This window comes from Gracilinanus agilis, chromosome 2, assembly GCF_016433145.1.
Source record: "Gracilinanus agilis isolate LMUSP501 chromosome 2, AgileGrace, whole genome shotgun sequence".
Lineage (NCBI taxonomy): Eukaryota > Metazoa > Chordata > Mammalia > Didelphimorphia > Didelphidae > Gracilinanus > Gracilinanus agilis.
In genome coordinates, this window is record NC_058131.1 from 72,309,742 (window position 1) to 72,332,990 (window position 23,249).

Below are 23,249 nucleotides of genomic sequence, written 5' to 3' on the forward strand. Positions count from 1 at the left end.
ATACAACAATATCTCATTTGATTCTGTAAGTTATAATTATTAGTTCAGGAAGCTGAGAATGGAAGGGATTAAATGATTTGCTCAAGGACACACAACCAGTAAATGTCTGAGGCAGGAATGGAACTCAGATCTTTTCCCCTCTGTCAGATGTTCTAGCTACCACACTATTAAGAAAGATATAATTAGGAATAAGGTATTTAGAAGATCACAAATCAAAGGACTAGCTTAATCTTGAGGAAAATTACTGCATAATTAATGAATATAAGTTAAAAGAATAAACCATTTTCAATGTAGCCAGTATGTCAAATTTTAATATTCAGGACCTCCATGATGCCTTTCCTCTACTCTCAGACATGTTGATTTTTTTATTTCCTCTGAACTCTTGAAATAACATTTCTTTCTTTCTCTCTTAAGCTCTTGTCAAGCTTTGCTTTATAATATAGTTATTTGAGGGCCAGACATCTCCCTGGCTAGACTAGAAGCCCCTTGGTATCAGAGACCATGTCTTATAAATCTTTATATGTCCTTCAGCAACATAGTACACGGTTCTCTCTGCATGTGGTAAGGATCTGGCAAATATGGACATACTGAATAAGTGTTGAATACCTTGGCAAGAATGAGAATTCTTTTGCAATGTCTTAACAGATAGCTTTCAGAGGACTATAAAAAGTTCTGGGCTTATTACAGACATTCATTTTAAATGCAGTTATTCATTTATTATAGAAAGGAATATAAATATACTGTAATAATGTATTATACATATTATATATTATTATGATATATTCCATATTACATACTATATATAACATACTGTACATATACTATAATAATCATGATAACTAATTTGGTATTTTTGAAATCAAAAGATGATGCAAAGTAAGGAAGGAACTTAAGGTAGACAAAAGGTCGAGCAAAGACACATTAAAACTAAGAATATACTCTTCTAACTTGAGGGATATGTTTATTGGAGAATTAAAAATTGAAGATGGTTAAGAAAATAAATTATAAGTGAAGATATGTAGGGATGAGATGAAAAGCCATGTTTGAAATTTTAAAACCAAAGTCTTAGAGCAAGAGAGAGCCTTTTTTGGATGAGATCAGAAAGAAAAATAAGGGCAGGGCTGTAAAAAGAGATAAGTGAAAAGGTTAAAAAAGAAAAGAGAAAAACGAGACAGAACACTCAGCAAAGTTATCATGAAAGAGAAAATACTTGATGGTTGTAATGATCTACATTACATCAACGTTAGAAAGAAAGGTCAGGATTTGAAATACATTCTCAAACCAAATATTTCTTCTCATTTGGCTTCCTTATTAATATTCATTGTCATGCAAATAGAAAGACAAATAAACAATTAGCCATCTCCAAAGCAATGTGTCTAATTTACAAGAGATCTCAAGATCATTACATTGTATAGGGAGAGGAAAATGGCATTGCATCAAAAAAAAAAATGAGGGTTCATAATGTAGCCTGATCTTGACCGATTTGTTAATCATCTTAGAAATTAAAATGAAAGAAAATAAGCAGAAAAAAAATCTTTTTTTATGTAAAGGACTATGCATGGAAGTCTCAGTTATTTAAATCATATAAGAAAGTTATTATTATTATTAGAAGTAATAATATTAATAACTAATATTTATTAAGCATTATATGTCAGGAACTATACTAAATACTTCACAATAATTATCTCATTTGATCCCCACAACCATCCTGGGAAGTAGCTGTTATTATCCCCATTTTGCAGATTAGGAAAGAGAAGAAAACCAAGATTAAGTGGTTCAAAAGGTAATAATTTACTGATGCCATGTTTGAACTATTGTCTTCCTTACTCTAGCTCACCACTATATCTACTGCACCTTCTAGCTGCCCCAATAACTGATAAATAGGAGCAGCTAAGTGATTCAGTGGATAGAAAGTCAAGCATAGAAATGGGAGGTCCAGGGTCCAAATCTGGCCTCATGCACTTCTACTAGTGTTAACCTGGGCAAATCATTTAATCCCAATTGCCTAGTCTTTACTTATTTGCTGCCTTACAGCCAATAATTACATTGATTCTAAGACAGAAGGTAAGGGTTTCAAAATAAATAAATAAATGATTGACAAATACTTTTATTAAATATACCAATGAATTAAAGATCATGTCTATCAAAAAAGGACTCAGAGCTAAATTTGTCCATAAAATTTTAATGAAACAGAGGCCTAGAAAACTTCTGAATATTATCTAATTATTCCTTATTTTCTAAGCCCACCCTTCATCTTGTGCAATTGGGTATGAGCTATCTATCGTCTTTTTAATGCTGAACATAATATATGGGTAGTCAGAGCGACTAATAGAGCAAAATGTATTGTGTTCTGCCAAAGATAAACAAAGAAATCAATCCTGGTTGTTTACAGCATTCCTTCCCTCATGTATAATGGACTTTATCAATAAAACAAAGTCTGATACATCAGAGAGAAAAAAAAAAATCTCTGAATTTAGTCCAAGAAGGTCTTCATCAAGTAAACATCTTGCAAAGATTATTTGATTTAAGGATTTATTCTCCTTTTAGGTGATGGAATACTGGCGGATTTTATTCATTGGTTATTAGATGTTACATACATTTTCATTCAAGTTTCCTGTTTTAAAATATCATAGAGAGACAGACGGACAGACACACACACACATACACACATCCTCACTTTATTGGAGAAGATATTTTAAGCCCATTAAATTGTGCTTGAAAAATAAAGTAAAATACACTCAATGCTTGTTATTTTTTCCTTCCCATAGGGAACCACAGTCAAATATCTCGAGTACCTGTTGCTATTAAAGTGCTGGATGTCAATGACAACGCCCCCGAATTCGCATCCGAATATGAGGCATTTTTATGTGAGAATGGAAAACCTGGCCAAGTAAATATCTCCATGTTGTTAATACTGAATGTGTTTGTATATGCCTGTCTAATGATTAATTAACCTAAAGTATAGCCAATGTTTTTAATATGTTAGCAAATAGTAAGTGAATATGTCAAGTAGGTTAGAGATACAGAGCTTGTACTTGTCTCATATATGGCAGTTCACCATACTGATGTTAAGAGTCAAGATGACCAAACTGGCTTCAAAAGTAGAACACTTAGGCTATACAATATATCCAAAACAGAAGTAGCATATTAAAGATATCTTTTGGAAAAGGGCCTTTGGAAACAAACAATTAAAAAAAAATATGGGTTTGAGGTTAAGGAAACAAAGCTTATTGACCTAAAAGGCTAAGGGAATAAAGGAAAAATATGAAATTGAGAATTCATTGATTATGTCATTGCCTAAGGGATTATACTGAAAAGGAATTTTCCAACCAAAGTGAAATGATTTAAAAGAAGAGATAGGGGAGAAAAAATATAAGAAAACTTAAACAATAGAGTAGATAAACATTAAAAAATAGAGAGTAGATAAACATTAAAAAAACAAAAACAAAAAAATAAAACATGGGTTTGAGGGTACGGCAGCAAGGCTGAATGACCTAAAAGGCTAAGTCAATAAAACAAAACAAAACAAAACAAAATATATATATATATATATGAAACTGAGAACTCAGTGATTATGTCATTGCCTAAGAGATTATACTGAAGAGGAATTTTCCAACCAAAGTGAAATGATTTAAAAGAAGAGGTGTGAGAAAGAAAGTACAAACAGCCACAAAAAACATAGAGTAGATAAACATAAGATAAGCAGATTTTTAGTCACCAAATTAGTGTTAATTGTGTTGGGGAAGAGGTTTTTTCATAGCCACAAAGAGTATTGACTTTGATGGAGCTCCAATATCATTGGTTGGGGGACTCCTGCTGCCAATGCAGATCATTATCCATTCATAATTTTTTCCCTGTGAAAAGTCTCCTCCTTAAGGCAGAGAGACTATGTTCTTGAAGGCTTTATCAGTAGAGTTCATTCTCTGGCATATACTACAAAGGCTTTGATTATGGACCTTTCAATAGCTTTTTGAATCTATTGGTCAAGGATCATGTAGGTAAAGGAATAGATTCATCACTGGTGGTGAATCTGATGGGATTGAAAACCTCTTGAAATCATTTATTAAGTTTTGAAAGGGCTGTGATTTGTCTCAGTAAAGGGAGCATCCATAGTTAAGTCTGGGTAATACTATAATATGTTTATAATTATGAAAATGATGCTAATATCAACTGATGGTTATATAGGCTTTTAGGTTTGCAAAATGCTTTCCATACATTATGTCCATTTTTTGCTTCACAGTAGTGTATGTAGAAATGATGGGGGTGGGGAGGGCAGAAAATCACTACATGTTAAATGGAAATAGGCCAATGTTAAGTTCAACAGAAACAAGAATGTAATATCATTTTACCAAGCTGCCAATGTACTGTATGTTTTTGAAATTTACCATTTTTCAACTTCCTCATTTATTTCTGGATGGTGACATTTTAATTTAAATAAACAGCAGCTGACAGTATGACACTAGAGTTGTTAATCTAACTATTCTTGTGCCTCATGTGGGTGTTAGGAATTAAACTTACTATTTGCCAAAGCAGCTTACCTGACAAGTCAGATTTTCTTTTTCTTCAAAGAAAGTAATACTGTAGTTTTATGTCATTGTTTAATCATTACAAAAGATCAATGTTTTGACCTCCCAGGGAAAAAAGGTGGGGGGGTTGGGGTTTCCTACATAACTATCACAGCATTTGGGATATCTACATTTTTCTTAAATTTAATCTCTTTCTTATTTTATAAAAAATTGTTTTGAGTCTCAAAATTTGAAGCAATATAATTGGTGCCTTAAAATAAAAACAGACAAGTGATTGCCATTCCTCTCTGTATGGTCCACCTGGGAGGCCATCTACTTCAGAGCCCATGTCACATCATCATCTGACTCTGACATGATAGGATGAATTCTGTGTAAACAGAAGGGGATGGGGAGGGGTGGTACAAAGTCCTGAGGGTAAAAATATGGTTCTAGTTATAATACACAGGCACAAACTAAACACATGACTTCTAATACATCACATCATTTCTCTGGACCTCACTTTCCCTATCTATAAAATAAGGGGGTTGGCATGGGTTCTTTTTTTTCATCATGAACCCCTTTATTAGAATGGTAAAACCTATGTACCACTTTTCAAAATAAATTTTTAAAGACATAACATAAAATACTTATGATTACAAAAGAAATCAATTATATTAAAATGAAGTTATTAAGGAAAATTACAAATTCACAGATTTCAGGTTAATAATCTGTTGAATAGAGGATATATAATGTTCCTTCAAGCACTAAAGTCAATGATAATTGTCATGTGGCAAAGAAAGAAAACATTGACTTCATTTATCTTTTAATATATTAACCCAACATTATGCTTTAGGAAGATAGAAATTTTTCAGTGCTTATTTTAACATTTTGATTTCCAACTTATGCTAAGAGCAAAATGTTTTGTTATATAACCTGCCATAATTTTAATGGTCATGCAATCCTATTGATAAGAAATTCTCTTCACCAGGGCAGGTTCCAATCTTTCAGTGCCTTCTTAATCTTTGTGATTCTTATCTATTTCTTTTCATGACCATTCCATAGAAAATATATCCAATGTGTTAATGGACCTGTTTCTAGGATACTCTATATCTCATGGATGCTGGTGCTAGGCTTGGCTGTCTACCTATTTTTCCTTTGCCCAACAGTGTAACACACCCACTTTCTTTAGTAATCTCTCTCTCTCTCTTTCTCTCTCTGTCTCTCTGTCTCTCTTCCTCCCTTTCTACATCCCTCCCTCTATATTCATATATATATATATATATTACATTTACATATTTGATGATAGCACATCCATATCCACTTAATATTTAATATTGTCCTTCAATCACTTGAAGTCTCTATTCTTCAGACTGTGATTTTGCATGATTTGTAGTCAGATGATAGCAAGTGAAGAACACTAGAGTGAAAAATATGTTCTTTGGAAGCTTAGGATCCTTGAAAGTGCTGCAAAATTTGCCAAATATGATCTAAACTTCTTTCATCTAATTCAGTTGTACAGATGGGCCATTGTCTATTTTTGTGCCTCTCCAAGTTTTGATGGACTAAGTGGATTCTCCTACCAGCTATTATCATAATTTAGTAAATCTACATTCTTTATCTATATTTCCCTCCCCTAAACATCATCATTAAGTATATGTTTATCAAGATACAGAGTATCTCTGTGAGGATTCCTTTGAATATTCTGGGGATGGATGCAGTCAACATAAGATCAGCTAGTGAATTTAGTATTAGAGATCTGTAGAGTTAAAAGGTACTTCTGAGACCTTTTATGCTACACCCAAAGAAGAATTCTCTTTACAATGTAACCAAGAACATTTCCTCCAATTTTCCTTGAGGACTTGTAGAGAGAAGGAACTCATCACCTCCTCAAGCAGTCCATTCAACTTTCTGAGAGTTCTAATTGTTAGAAATTCTTTTAATCAGAACTAATTTTTCACTCTTTGAAATTTGCCCTTTGGGGTCAAAGGAGACAAATCCATTCCTCTAAAATGACAATCCTTCAAATTCTTGAAGATTATTATTGTGCAGCTCTTAAATTGTAAATTGCCAGAGAAAATCATTTACCTCCCCATCATGAGGATCTTAATGTTCAATCAGTAGCATGGGAATGTTTCCTGTAATGTATTGTATTTCTCAATGCTTATCCAAAGAGGAGGTGTACAGACCTTAAAATAATGCTCAAAATAATTACCTGACCATGACAAAGGAGAGCAGTATTATCTTCTACTAGTGTTGACTACTATGCTTCTCTTAGTGAAACTCAAGGTTGCATTAACTCTTTTAGTTAATATATCCCACTGTTGACTTCTGACATTTAGAGGGAACACTTCTATTTTGATTGTTTGTTAAATTAGTTATTCAAAGCATCTTCTAAATCACTAGTGGAAACTTTTGTGTAGATGCTTCCCTGTTTTATTACATAATTTTCTCTATTATCTTTTATTCTCATACAGCCTTAGCTAGTTTGTGATACTATAAGCAAATTTTTACCTCTCTGAGGCTCAAAATTACCATCAGTAAAATAAGCATAATAATTTTTTGGTATCTTTTGGTACTTGATCTGATCATAGTAAGCTCTATTTGAGATAATGCATATAAAGTACACTGCAGACCTCAAAGTCATATATCAAGCCAGGCATCATCATCATTATCATCATCATTTTGATAATCAGAAGATTATTGTTGTATTGTCTGTAAAAGAATTTTGAATGATCCTAATGTGTGCCTGAGAAGTCAGCTTGTTTGAGAAGAGCCTTTGTTATTGAGTTTTGTCCTGTTTAGTGAAACTGCTTATTATTTAGCAATCCATAAAATAAGGATAATAACTTTCTATGGCTTTCATTCAACTTTGCCTAAAAAGGAAAATATAGTTTCCCTTAATGGAGTGGCCATGTGATTCTGTTCTCTTTTCATTTCTTTTTCAAAGATGCTCTACATATGTCCATAAGAAAAAAAGTGAGCATATATATGCTTTGCCTATCTTTTGAGTGGAATATTGTCTTTTACTTTTCCAATAAAAAGTCATTCCAAATTTCATATATCTTTTAAAAATTGATGATTATTTATCTTTAAAAATGTCACTTACTAGATAGATTTTTCACTATATTCATTTTATTAGATTCAGTAAATTGGATTTACTTCCTTGACTGCTAGATATACTTACATACATCAGTAACTGAGAAATTAGTGATTATCTTTTTGGTTACATTGTTATCAAAAATAAAAACAGATTGCTACAAAGAGAAGATCTGTTCCATCTCATCTACTTGTTCTCCTCTTTGTAGTTTTATATTTAAATTTTAAGATGATTATTTTTTCTCCTTAATTTTTTTCAAATTATATGTAATAATCTTGAATTCCAAATTCTCTCTCTTTTCTGACTCATTAAGAAGGCAAACAATTTAATATAAATTTTAAATATTTTAAATAAAATATGTTTATTTTAAATAAACATGTTCATGTTAGTCAAGTTATGAAAAAACAGGTAAAAAAAAAGCAAAAACGAAATAAAGTATGCTTCAATCTGCATTCAGACTCCATCATTTCCCTCCCCTCCCACTTCGAGGCAGATAGCAATTTTCATCATAAACTCCCATGGAATTATCTTAGATAATTGTATTGCTGACCATAATTAAGTCTTTTATAACCGATCATTGAGCAATATTACTATAACTGTGTACGATGTTCTCCTGTTTCTGCTAAATTCACTTTTTATTAATCCATCTCAATCTTCCCAGGTTTTTCTGAAAGTATCCTGTTTGTCTTAAAGAACACTGGTATTCCATCACAATCATATACCACAGTTTGTTCTTCCATTCCTAATTCTTTACTACCACAAAAAGAATTGCCTCTAATATTTTTGTACCACTATGTCATTTTCCTTTTCTTTTTAAATCTCTTTGAGATTGAGACATAGCAGTAGTGTTATGGGATCAAAGGGTATAATTTGATGTCATTAGATTCCACTTACTCAGTTCAAATTTTTAGGGATTCTTTTTTTCAGAAAGCTTTTTTATTTCTTTTTTCCATTTCATCAGTTTTTCTCTCGAAGGAGTTCTTGTCCTCAGTGATTTTTGTGTCTCATTTACTATTTTTCTTATTTTATAAAGCTGTTATTTGTTTCACAGTTGTTTTTTTTTTTGTGCCTCCTTTTCCAAGTTGTTGATTCTTTAGTCATGATTTTCTTTCAATACTTTCATTTAGTTTCTCAATTTTCTTTCTAATTCTCATTAGTTTTGTTTTGTTTGATCATTTGTTTCTTAAACTCTTTTTGATTTTTCTTCCAGGAAATTTTTTAGTTCTCTTCCAAGATTTTTTTTTTTTGGGGGGGGGTGGCGGGNATTAGTTTTGTTTTGTTTGATCATTTGTTTCTTAAACTCTTTTTGATTTTTCTTCCAGGAAATTTTTTAGTTCTCTTCCAAGATTTTTTTTTTGGGAGGGGGCGGGGTCTGTGACCAATTCACATTTCTCTTTGAGGCTTCACATGTAGCTGTTTTGACATTGTATTTTGATCTTCCCTGTTACCATATGACCAGGTTCTTCTTTTGTTGTTGTTGTTTGCTTATTTTTCTAACCTATTTTTTTTTTTTACTTTTAAACTTATGTTAATCTTTACTTTTCCAGCTTTAGAGAGATCACTATGGTATTTTATGCTGCTTTTGTCAGAGCTAGCTCTGGGGGTCTGTAGGTTTTTAGTTCTTCAAAAGTGATATGATTTAATAAGAGGTGTGGTCACTATTCTCCTGGTTTGTATTCTGATCTTTGAGTGGCTGCATGGACTCTTTTCTGGCCTAGAAATGTGTTTAGAGTCTTTGTTCCTGGTAGTTCCCCTCCTTGTCCTGGGATTGCAACTGAGGGCTGTGGCCTAGAACCATGTATGTGCTATAAAAGACTCTTGATTTTACTTCCAGAAAAGGGTCCTTGTAATTTCCTTCTGACTAAGTGTCCAACCTTCTAAGCAATGAGAGCTCAGAAAACAACTATCATCCCCAGTGTCCTCCTGCAGTGGACTATACTCTCACTCCAAAGAGACAGAGCTTTCCTCTTGACCTAAGTTGTCTTAGATTGGGAATATTGCATCACCCTTTCTTTTTGTTGGTTTTGCTTTTTTTGGAATTCATTTTGAAGCATCATTTTACCTTTGTTTCGAGGGGAATTTGGCAGAGTTTAGGTAAGCCCCCTACCTTTTTTATGCCCTTAGGTGATGATGTGGTAAACTTTATGAAGATTTACTCTCTCTGTCTCTCTGTCTCTGTCTGTCTGTCTGTCTCTCTTTCTCTCCATACACACATATACATACAAATATGTATATGTCTATCTCTGTATATGTATATATAATAGGGCCATACATAGACACACTTATAATGTATATAGTTTTGATAGTCTGTGGGTATGTATACACACATAATATACAATATTTATTAATCATTGGCTATATTATTCTGTTCTCTTTTCATTTCTCTTAGAATATTCTAGAAATATGAATAAGATATTCACCATATGACATCCTAAAATTCATTCTATTAATACTAAATATAAATATATATGTATATATGAATTTTGTGTATGCATATTCATATATATACATGCATGTGTTGGTGTGTCTATTTATGTATATATCAGTACATACATATATATAATATATATCTATATAGCTTCTCTTGGAAGTATATATCACTTGGATTTTCTGCATCTGTAAAATTGTCAAATTATGTAGCATAATTATTATATTTATATACCATTGCAAAGCACCTTTCATGATCTTCCCAGCTGGCATACCCTCCTTGCAATAATTATTTAGTATATATTTTGCATATACTTTCATATGGATATGTTATCTCTGCTCAAACTGATATCACCTCAGTGGAATTTATTAGATTTTTCATTTTGTACTCCAGGCCTAAACGGTGCCTTATAATTATTACTTGATGATTAATTATGTTCAGAATATTTTCTAATACTAAAGGATTTATATAGATGGATAGAGATAGATTTATAGATAAATAGAGGCAGAGAGAGACAGAGATAGGTATATATATGTGTGTGTGTGTGTGTGTGTGTGTGTGTGTGTGTGTGTGTGTGTGTATATTCAGTCCCAGCTGTCATAGAGCTTCAGCAAACTTCATAACTTCATGTTCTGGTATTCTTCTATAACTAGTTTTAATTTTTAGTAAATTTAAGCCCTAAGTCCTTATGTTCACAATGAATATATATTTTAAATACATTTTTAAGCATTTTAAATGGGTTTTTTTGGATGATGATGGATGGTTGCTACATGAACAATCAAAGACAACACTCTTTCCTTCATTAAAAAAAATTCATAACTTCTTGGTATTGGCATCCTGTCCAAGACCTTTTTAAATACAGAGAATGATACAATTTAGAGGTGGAAGGAAACTGAGAACATCTAGTCTAAAACTTTCAATTTTAAAAACAAGAAAACTATTCCTGGTAGTAGTGAAGAAAACTGGAATTCAAACCTAAGCTATCTCTCTCCAGGTCCAGAATTCCAATCTAACTGGCTGCCTTTTATATTTGTTGACATTAACATCAAATTTGATAATTAATTTAAAAAATGATCATAGGTTTTACATTTGGAAAAGACTTTATAGATAACATAATCCAAAATTGTACAAATGAGGAAACAGCTGTAGGAAAAAAATACTCATTATCTTCCTCAAAACTACTCATTTGGGGTTCCTCATTCTTCATCCAATGTTCTGTCCCTGTTTATATACCATGATTCCTGCTAAGAACTCTTCTCAGTCAGAATAAGTCTTTCAACAACAAACTCCGGCATTTCTAATTATTAGAGTGATTAACACAATCCTAATTGTATAGTTTTGAAAGTATAGTAGGTATAAATAAAAACTCATCACTGTATATCCCTGCTATGATCCTCTTGGAAGCAGAAGCTTCCAAAAATGCACATGAGAACGTGTTTTCATTTTAAAGTCACACTCATGTCCTACGCTATTGCTATTTGCATTCCAACATTCTAATATATTCTGCTATTTCAAGTCTGAAGGCAAAGCTTTGGTTCCATATTAAATCATAGTCAAATCTTATCAGGAGAATGGAGTTCCTTCTGTATGACTAACATGAAATAGGACCAAATGAAAAATATGAATTGCATCCTTTTTACTAAAGTTCATCTGCATGTTTATAATTGGGAAACCTTGAAATACTGTTCCCAAGGCCAAATGAACCTAAATATCCTGTGAATAAATCAGACATTTTAAAGTTTTTTCTCAGCCAGAAGACAAAAAATATAAAGTCACGGAGCCTCTGTTTCCTCTTTGGAGATAATGAGACCTGTAATTTTTTCCCAGTGGACTATTATAAAGCTCAAGTGAGACAATGAATATAAAGCACTTTGCATACTTTTAAAGACTTACTATAAATGTCAGAGTTTGCAGTTCGTATTATTAAGGACACCAATGCTTGAATAAATGAAATCTATACAGGCAGCCAGGTGGGTCCCTCAGTTAGGGACCCATTTATCCTCAGGTCAAGAAGACTAGAATTCAAATCTAGACTCAGACTCTCAGACATTTACTAGTTATAGAAACCCGAATAAGGGATTTAACCTATGTTTGGCTCAGTTTCTTTAGTTCTAAAATGAGAATAATAATAGCACTGCACTCCCAGGATTGTTATTGGATCAGATGAGATAATATTTTTAAAACACTTAACACAGTGCCTTGGCATATATTAGGTACTTAATAATTTATGGTGAGCTTCCTTTTCTTTTAATAGAGAGGAGCTATTGAAGTACTATCTCAAGTTCTTAAAACTAAATGAATTTTTTTCTCAAATACAAAAATGCATTTTTATTTTTTTCTGTTCATGATAGGAATTTAAGCTGCAAGGTCAACAATTAACTGAAAAAAGTTCTAGATTTATATACAAAATTTGAGTTTGAATTATTTCTCTCCTAGTTACTGACTGTGTGACCTTTGGCAAGTAACTTAACCTCTCTGGAGATCAATTTCCTCATCTATAAAATGAAGATTTGGGGTCAGATGATATCTAAGGTGTTTTTCAAACTTTGTCTCTGATACTTTACAGACCCAGATGTTTTTGAACACTTTCGATGTGAGGTAATCAACCTATGCATAATAATCAGTCCAGATACTTAAAGAGTTTTGGAAAAAAAAAAAAAAAAAAAAAGCACTTTCATCACAGAGCCTTAAAGGGTAGATAGTACCTACTCTCCTCAATTTCCAGATGAGGAAAATGAGCCAAGAGAAATAAAGCCCAGAGGTGCTAAGCTTACAAATACAGTCTGAGCTCGAGACATTATATTCAGTGTTCTTTTTACCAAGTAAAACTCTTAAACTTGAGAGGAGAAGATGAAAAATTCATATCAATGTTTCTTATTATTATTATTCCATTTTCTGAGAAAGGAAAATTATTTACAGAAAGTCAGAAAAAGGAAAATTAACTTTAAAGAATTCATATTCATTTTTAAGGAAATGTATTTGAGTCTAAACACAGGAGGGATCTTCTTCCTGGAGATCATTAACAACAATCAAGTGAAAGTCAATAAAAAGATCCAGGTTTTATGAACCAGATGGGAAAAGTTTGTTTAAGTATATTCTTAGAAAATATATCTCAAAAACACTAAGCATAGGAATTATTCTGATTTGTCTTTATATTTTATAGAAATGAACTTATCTTTCATCACTGAATCTTATAGTAGGAAAGAAGGAACCATAAAATGTTGCCTATTCCATCCATCCAGTCAACTCCACTTATTTGAAATTCCATTAATTTATATATATTTTTATTTAAATGAATTCTATGTTCTGTTCTTAAGCATACCTAAAAGATATAATTTAGCTATGTCCATTTCTTTCAACCTTGTAGTAAATCTGAGACAATTACCTTTTTTTTTCCTGCCCAACACAAAATCTAGACAGTACTGAAGGTTAAGATATATAAGCTGTAAGATCTCCAGAAAGGCTTCTAATATAAGACCAACTTGATTTTGGTTGAACAAAAGGAGAATGACAACTAATTTCCTTTAATATCAAATTCAGTATCATGGGATCAGAGATTTAGAGCTAAAAAAGACCTTATTTCTCACAGTTGTATTTTCTCCCAGAGTCCTGAAACTATTAATTGAACCTTTATCTGAATATAATATTTGTCAATTAGCATATAACAAATAAATATCCTCAACATATATAGCATTATGCATTCAGGCATGAAAATATGTGCTTGTGTACAAATATGTATATAAAGCATCTGTGCATATATACATATACATAGATAACAAATATAAAGAATTTGCTTTCTATTATCCAAATACAGAATTGAGGCCAACTTGGTACTTAATACTGGGGATATCTTGTGCTGACTATCTCCTATGCTTGGGGTTCAGTTTCCCTATTTGTAAAATATGAGGATCCAACTTCATTGTCTTCCCCTATCTTCTTCTGCAATTCACATATACTGCCTGATAAACTCTTTTATTTAAAGTCCTTCTTTTCAGCATGTTCTGAATGATGAAGATTCTCACAACTACCCTCATAGTCTGTTGAAGAAATGGAAGAGAAATGAGAAAGATGATAATGATAGCTGACATATACACTTTTTCAGGTTCACTAGGCATTTTATGTATGTCTCATTTAAAGTTCACAATAAACCCAAGAATATCTTAATACAAACATAATGATTTATTTGTACAGAAAAGGAAATTGAAATACAACCAAGACGTCAAAGGCGGGTTTTGAACAAGGGCCCTCCGACACCCAAGTCCTACTTTCTTTTCATTACATTCAACTAATTCAATCTAAAGTAAAAGAGAAATGGATGTGTTCCAAAGAAGGAAATCTGCCACACATGTCATGTGCCACTTACACTCCCTTCTGAGATTCAAACTTCAAGGATCTAGTGGAAGAAGTAGTGTGAATAGTGAGTTGGTCTTGGAATTAGAGAGATGAGCTCAAGTCCCATTTCAGGCATATTCTGACTGTTTTTTCCTGGAAAAGTCACTTGTCAGTAACCCAGTAATTCTTGGAGCCTGTTGTAGAACTGGTGACAATCTGCATTGGTCTCTGCCATATTTATGCTCCTCTTGTTGACCACTCCCTTCTCCTCAACCCCCACCCCAATAAAGTAAGGAAAATTTAATTATATCTCTATAATATTTCAATAAAATAATGGGTTTTGGGTGTATTTTCTTCACCAAGAGTATATATCTTCTACATCTTGATAAATGGTGCCATTGCCAAATTACAGAAAGAGAATCTATCAACTGCCAACCAACATTTTACCATTAAAGCCTCTAAAATCAGCTAGGTTCATATATGATTGACAGAGTTATTTCACATCTATACCTGTAATGCAACTTTCCTAGATTAGTAAGACCTACTAGATCTGTTAACAATGATGTAAAAAACTTAAATAGAAACATAATCTTTCTGCATATTGAGTTAGAAAATCACCGGGGGCAGCTGGGATGCTCAGTGGATTGAGAGCCGGGAGGTCCTAGGTTCAAGTCTGGCCTCAGATACTTCCTAGCTGTGTGACCCTGGGCAAGTCACTTGACCCCCTTGCCTAGCCCTTACCACTCTTCTGCCTTGGAGCCAATACACAGTATTGACTCCAAGATGGAAAGTAAGGGTTTAAAAAAAAAAAGAAAATCAAAAATTAACATTATCAATGTATTATATTTTTATTTTGATAAACATTTCCCAATTATATTTTAATCTAGTTCAGGCTATACCTAGGAGTGTAGGTTGTCAACTGAGTTTGACTCCTTTCTATAGTCTTCCAGACCACAAATAATCTCCACATAATAATGAGGTATAAAAAAGAGGATTTCACAGTTATATGATGATATTTCTTAGTTCAAGGGCTCCTATGAACTTTGATGGTTCAGTGTTTACCAAAGTATCTTCTCTCATGCAAGTTTCACGGCTCGTCTTTTCAGTAGAATTTTTCTCGAGGTGATTTTCCATTATTTAATTTCTGGCATGACTAGCTACTGAATGTGGGGATTATTGGAAAGGTCAAGTGAGAGTTTGAATTCAGGCGATTCTTTTCCTATGAGGACAATCTAGCCTCTAGTAAGGTTACTTAGGCTACAAAGACTTTTAGTATTTTTATTTTATTTTAGTACATTTAGTATATAGATATTTTAGTATATGTATTTTAAAAAATTCTTATTAATTTTATTAATCTCATTTCCCCAAAACTTCTAACCCCCCACCCTTTCCTATTGTAGGGGGAATGAGAGGGAAGAGTGGAGAAGAGAAACAAAAGAAAACCATTATTAAGAAAAAATACAACTTTGAAGTTCTATCTCATTTACCTGGCCAAAGTAATTTAATATTAAGCATATAGTTAGATTATTTACTGATTCTAATCCTTCACTTTTTTAAGAAAATCAATACTGTGTATTGGTTCTAAGCCAGAAGAGTAGTAAGGGTTAGGCAATGGGGATTAAGTGACTTTCCCAGGGTCACATAGCTAGGAAGTGTCTGCAGACAGGTTTGAACCAGGGATCTCCCATCTCTAAGTCTGCCTTTCAATCCATTGAGCCACCCAGCCGCCCCATACTTCTTTACTTTGAATCCTGAGGAATTTTTTTGTTTGCATCTCAAATAATCTAACTCTCATGAATATCTTCAAATCTGATCATGTTATATTCAGAATATGGAAGAGAATATGTAGATTAGCAGTACACAGTGAAATTTAAGAAAAATACTCTTCTCTTTAGAAAATAAGTAATATAAGATGATAGCATAAGCACTATTTTTATAGTGCATAGAAATTATAAGGTACATACAAAGCACTAAATACGTGCTTATAAGAAAATAAATTTAGACTCCCTTTTGTCAGGTGTCAAAGTGAAAGTGTTTGCTATTCACCTACATCCAAAGATGCTAACTTAAAAAACAGAAATGTTGAATACTGAAATTTCAGTACCAAATGTGACACACCAATTACAGAAAGACTAGAGGGAACAATACTCTATTCAAAGAGTTTAAGAAAGAGAATACAATTTAAAAAATAAAGGAATTGAAATTATATCTCTGTGTCCAAGAAAGATCCAGAATTCATAAGAAAAATAACAAAGATAATAATAGCACTTCAGACAGTGAATGCGTAGATGTTAGACAGTTAGGTTCCATGGGTCTTTTGATAATAAATTTAAAATAGTAAAATAAAATTAGGACTTTTTACAATGCTCATGAAAACAATAAATATGGGAAATTTAATTTTAACTTCCCTGCCAGAAGGCATCTTTTAAGATCAATTTGCATACACAAAAAGGGAGAAAAGATTGATTTAGAAATGGAGTTGAAATTTATGGCCTAAGTAAATGAGAAAAATACAGTTTCCATTACTTTTTTCATAGAATGAAGATGCAGTATGATAACATCACACATAAAACGAAACTTAGGGAAACTACACATAAAACAAGTCTGGATTACTGGCCAAAATTTTGAATTCTAGAACACTGCTTACTAGTTTTAACTGTCACTATCATTCTTACCAGTCAATTTATATTTCCAAATGAATACAGAATACACAGAGAGATATATTTATATATGATTTTGAAATATTTCTATATGTACATCTACCTATGTAACAAAATAGGTAATTGCCTCAGAATCAGAATGACTAGGATTTAATTCCTGGCATATGTTGGCTGCATGACTTTAAACCTTTCCTTTAGGTTTTTGCAGTCAACTCTCTGAGACTGACAGTTTCCCAATCATTTCCCATCTCTATTGGTAGAGAGAATTTTCTTAGAACTATTATCAAGCAACATTTGCAGTCCTTTAATGATACTAACTGAACTATCTACTAGAGTGCCATTTTCCAACTGATCTGTTAGGGAATTTGCCCAAAATAAAAAAATAAATAATGATTTAATAAACATATATTGAGAGAATAATCTCAGAGGCACAACAGAAAGAAGAAATGAACGGAGTCAAAAAGAACTTAATTTAAATCTAGCTTCAGATGCTTAACAAATGTGTGATTCTGGATGAGTTACTTAACCTCTTTGGTTCAGTTTCATCATCTGATGGGAGAAGTAATAATAACTAATTCCCAGGATTTTGCGGGAATAAAATAAAATAATACATGTAAATTACTGAGTGAATCTTAAGGGCTAAACAAATTCTATTTTCATTATCATCTTTATTATTATTATTATTACATACTCTTTGTATATTTAAATATATCTATTTCTTAAAACTTCAATGCTGTAGTGATTTGAAATTTCAAAAATGTGGGTACTTCCTTTAAGAATAAAGATTATGACCTCACCATAACTTAAGTGACTTTTGAAAATTGCCATGTTTAAAATTTATCACTCTGGTAATGAACCACTTTCAACTTAGCTATAATTTTGAAAAACAAACTATAATACTTGAACAACAGACAATAGAAAGTCCCCAGGATTAAACTTTATAGGATCTTGCAATTTATTGACATTATCTTTTTAGAACATAGAGTGACCTTCATTCCCTTAGAAGGCATTAGAATTATATGTATGTGTATAATATATGTGTATATGTAATTATATGTAGATACATACTGACATATGTGCACATATATATTAAAACTGTATATTATGATCCCTCATATATATATATATACATATTTCCCAGAAGCCTTAGGGAATATTTAAGTTTTAATTGCTTAAAATTAAAGTAAGATTTTTGAAGCATTGGAGCACCATCTGTCTATATCAATCTGTCTTAAGCCAGAATATTATACTTTGAATATATATGCATATTAACATACATATATGTAAATATATGTATATGTTAAAATTATTAAAGCCATAGATATACAGACACAAATATGTAAGCTTTAAGAAATTAAAGCTTAACACTATACTATGGGGACCATTTATGTTTAAATGTATCTATCTTTTGTTAAACAAAAATATTCAATAGTATTACAATAGTAAGAGTATATTTATAGAGCTGTGAATCACAGTCTTCCACAAATCTTTCCACCCACAAAATATTACAATTTTTAACATGAAAAAACAAATATACATGGTGGGCATAAGAACAATGCATGCTGCTGCCACTAATGACTTGTTCCTGGGAAATGATGATATCCAGTACATATATAAATGGTCAAGGTGAAAACCAATATTCTAACAAAAGTGAGTAAAAAGAAATGAATAGGCTATCTAGCAAACATTAAATAAATTAGAGGAACCCCTCCATTCTTGATGTCCTTTCTATTAAATAATTTTTAAATGACAGGGATAAGAACCGTTGGTGGGAGGAAGACAAAGATAGGCTGTACTTTCCACAAGGGGTTAAGCTATCTACATAAACAAGATCATGGGTCTTTGAAGTCTATATTTATCAGTAACCTTGGAGTAAAATTCATCACCACCAGGTCATTCAACAAGAGATTAGGACATAGGATTGTCAGCAAGGGAGATAATTTTAATTTCAGGTCATCATGTAGATATATCTTTTTTTAACCCTTACCTTCCATCTTGGAGTCAATATTGTGTATCGGCTCCAAGGCAGAAGAGTGATAAGGTTAGGCAATGGGGGTTAAGTGACTTGCCCAGGATCACACAGCTGGGAAGTGTCTGAGGCCAGATTTGAGCATAGGATCTCCCATCTCTAGGTCTGGCTCTCAATCCACTGAGCTACCCAGCTGCCCCCCCCCTTAGATATATCTTAACGTAGGACAGCTAGATGCTTCATGCTGGTATAGAACAGAGAAGACATGGGTTTAAATCTGGCATCAAATTCTTTCTAGCTGTGATCCTGGGCGAGTCAGTTAACCCTGATTGCCTAACCCTTACTGCTCTTCTATCTTAGAACTGATACTGGTAAGAGAGAAGATAGGAGTTAAAAAGGAAGATGATAATGATAATAGACTTTGTTTAACCCTTAAGATTCACAAAGTAAGTCATAGGTATTATTTTATTTTATTCCCACAAAAATCCTGGGAAATAGTTATTATTACTTCTCCCATCAGATGATGAAACTGAACCAAAGAGATTAAGTAACTCATCCAGAATCACACATTTATTAAAAGGAAGGAAAGAAAAGGAAAGTAAAGAAAAGAAAAGAAAATAATTAAAAAAGGAAAGGAAAGGAAAGGAAGAAAAGGAAAGAAAAGAAGGAAAAGAAAGGAAAGAAAGATAGGAAAGGAAAGGAAAGGAAAAGAAAAGAAAAGAAAAGAAAAAAGAAAAGAAAAGAAAAGAAAAGAAAAGAAAAGAAAAGAAAAGAAAAGAAAAGAAAGGAAAGGAAAGGAAAGGAAAGGAAAGGAAAGAATTATCCTATTGAATTGAGGCAAGAAGACTCTTCTTTATTCTACTATATTTTTTCATTGCCCCTTATCTTTCTATCCTACCTTGTAAGAATCACTTTAAGAGAAAGGAACTTATTGGAATCACTAGTAAATTATTTTATGCAGTCCCTAAATACATTGACTGAACTATTTATCAGGGTTCCATTTTTCAAGTATTCTATTTTGGGACCTGATAAAATTGAGATTGACAAGTGTAGGAACCGATGATTTGACAGAATATTTTAAAAACTATTGATGGATAACATTGCCAGATTTATTTCCTTTGCTTTATTCTAAACCTATAATACTAGAATACAGAATTTATGAAATTCAAGGTCAGAGAAAGTGTGTTTGTGTTTTTGCAGAAAAATTTACAATGTAGTCAGTGTCATTAAGGAAATAACATCATTTCTAGGGTTTGGTAACTTTTTTTCTGTCCTATTTACCTAACACTATAGACCAGATTATTTTCTCCACTGTGCTAGAGTGAGCAAATTGCCATGGATCTAAAGACGTCATTGGGCTTCTTTTGACTCATATTTTGCACAATTTCACAAAAAACCCTGGATGGACCTCAGTGAGTTGTTTCTTTCTGTCTGTCTATCTATCTGTCTGTCTGTTTCTTTCTCTCTCTCTCTCTCTTTCTCTCTCTCTAACACACACACACACACACACACACACACACACACACACACACACACAAACAGCTCTATGACCTCTCCATCATTTTCAAAGGAAATACTTCAGTGATGAATACTGGGCAAAATTGTCGTTACTAGTCAACTTATATGATTATTTGCATATGAACTTGGAATAGCAGCTAAAAGTGGATCTGAATAACAGCTATGAGTAGAGACATCTGATAGGTCAGATGTCAATGTAGTAATGGAAGGGAAAAATAACTGTGGAAGCAAGATGGCACAGTGGATAGAGAACTAGACTTGGAATGAGGAAGATGTGTTCAAATATTGCCTCAGACACTTATTAGCTGTGTCACTCTGGACAAATCAGCTGTCTTCCCACAAATTTAGTTTCCTTATCTATAAAATGAAGAGAGTAGACTCATTGAACCCTAAAGTCCCTTTTAGCACCCAATTTATGATACTTTAGTCCTATAATTAATGTTCTTTGATAAAATAAACAGTATAAGGTGCAGGATCCATACAAGAAGAAGAGAAAAAAAAAAGAGTTTGGAACTGAAACCTACCCAACACACACACTCACAAGCACAACTGATTTTCAATAATTGCACTCATATTCAAACTTAATTCTGTTGACTTTTTCTGTCTAAGCCTTGATTTTCTTCTACAAGGAGACCACGGGCCTCTCATAGTTATACCAGTCAGATAACTACATCTACAAGGGTCTTGCAATGCCAGGCTCCAAAAACCAATAAATCACTTCAAGAAGGAGAACCCAAAATTTTACAAACTCAGGCACAAAGTACCACCAGCTCTGCTAATTACTCTTCTATGTGGAACTGTAGGCACCATATTCCTCATTTAAGTATCCCCAAATCCTATCTGCTTCTTCAATACTCAACTCAAATTTCTAGTTATTTTTCCTAAAATATATTCACATTCACAGAGTTATGTTACCTACAAACTCTTTTTCATACTCATCCCTCTTCTATTCCATTAACTCAGACATTTGTTATTATTACTGTTCTGCCATTTTCAGTCACATCTGATTATGTATAACTCTTTTGGAGATTTTCTTGGCAAAGACCATGGAGTGGTATGCCATTTCCTTCTCCAGCTCATTTTCCACATGATGAAACTGATCCAGACAGGGTTAAGCGACTTGCCCACAGTCACATAGTTAGGTAAACATCTGAGATAATATTTGAACTCAGATCTTTCAGATTCAGTCCTAGCCTCTATCTACCGAGCCACCATTAGTCACAATTTGATTAGAATGATCAGAACTTTTGCATAGGGTTACAAAATCCAGCAGACATTGTTAGCACTTATCCTCTTTTATTATGTAGCAAAAACTAGAGTTTAGTGCCTTAAAAACAAAATTAACTATTTTAATCCATAAGATAATGGAGTTAGAAGGGACCCTAAACACAATATAGACCAAGTCTCTTATTTTATAGTAAGAAGGTAAATGTTTTTAACAAGAATCCACAGGCAGTAAAATCAGAGGAAGGATTAGAACTCTGACCCCAGAATCTCTTGATATTTTTTCTATTACATCTTGTTGCATAAGTTAGCAAATATCTCATCATCTCCATAGTAGCTGTAACTGCCTTGTCTTAGCTATAGCTTTCTGTTTTTCAGGGTAGCCACAGCAAGAACATACAATGTTCCCAGGATCTTCTCCTTCAGGATGCAATGTATCAGAATATCCCTTCAAATGATTCTTTGTCTCCTCAGTTCCTCACTACAAGTATCTTATATGAAACATTTGAAGGACCTTCCAAACGACTTACTCTAGGCTCTAGAATCCTTAGGTGTAGGTCAAATAATCATTCTATGTTTCATCAGTATAAAGTCACCAGGGACCGGCTCATGTCACCACACCTAACGAGGACAGCCAATATAATTATAAAAATTAGTTCAAGAAGGTGGGAGTTGGCAACTATTATTAGTAGTGGGAAATTGTGGCTTCTTTTACATCACAGTCTTCCACAGGGTTCTGAACCCCAACAAAAAACCCTCTTTGAATGCATTTCTGGTCCCCTATGTCAGGGGTCCGGTCCCTTAGGTCAATTTTATTTAAGGACTTGCAAGAGAAAAAGGGAAAATGAGGGTATCAAGTGAGGTCAGAATTAAATCACCAGTGTGTGTGAGTGTTGGACGGTGGGGAGAGAAAGGATGAATGGGACACATAGGGTTATTGCGCTTACGGGCTTTAGATTATCTGCCTTGAAAAGACTTGGAGTCATGCTGAGTATACAAAGTACATAGCCAGCACCTTTTCTGCTTGATGTTTCTGAATTATTTGCAGGTCACATTTCTAAGGTACTTGTTTCTGAATTTAAGCAGGGGATCTGATCATTTAAAATCAGAAATGTGCTAATACAATGGAAAGGTGAAATTGGGAAAGAATTTCAACTGATATGACAAGAAAAAGTTCCACAACACTTACTCTTTTAAACACATTTGAGTCAAATTGCATTACAGAAGACTCCATACTCCTTAACAGTCCTGAAATTCTGCAGTATTGAGCACTAAACAAGTGGGTTTTTAGCTAAGACTTAGATATCTTTTCTTGATTCTTTAATTCACTTAAATATTATACATTGACTACTTACTATGGTCAGGGAACTGGGCTAATGACCTGGGATATGAAAATGAAAAATGAATCTTTGCCCTCAAAGAGATTTGAGCCTTTTAGACTTCCTGCCATTTTCTTCACCAACTAAATATTTGTTTTAGTGGGATTTGAATGTAGTACATCATGTACTTTCTTGAT

General features: G+C 32.9%; 1 protein-coding gene across 7 annotated transcripts in view; it reads left to right on the forward strand.

Annotated features, from left to right (window-relative positions):
• The window catches only part of CDH8 (cadherin 8), a 488,877-nt gene that overhangs the window by 368,843 nt on the left and 96,785 nt on the right, over nucleotides 1-23,249 (forward strand). For 4 of the 7 annotated variants that reach the window (XM_044663244.1, XM_044663243.1, XM_044663242.1 and 1 more), the window contains one exon: nucleotides 2,779-2,890. In XM_044663244.1, coding sequence (XP_044519179.1) covers nucleotides 2,779-2,890 — 112 coding nt within the window. Of the gene's footprint in view, nucleotides 1-2,768; nucleotides 2,891-12,799; nucleotides 12,812-23,249 lie in introns of all 7 variants that reach the window. The other 3 variants (XM_044663239.1, XM_044663241.1, XM_044663240.1) reach the window with 2 other exon arrangements.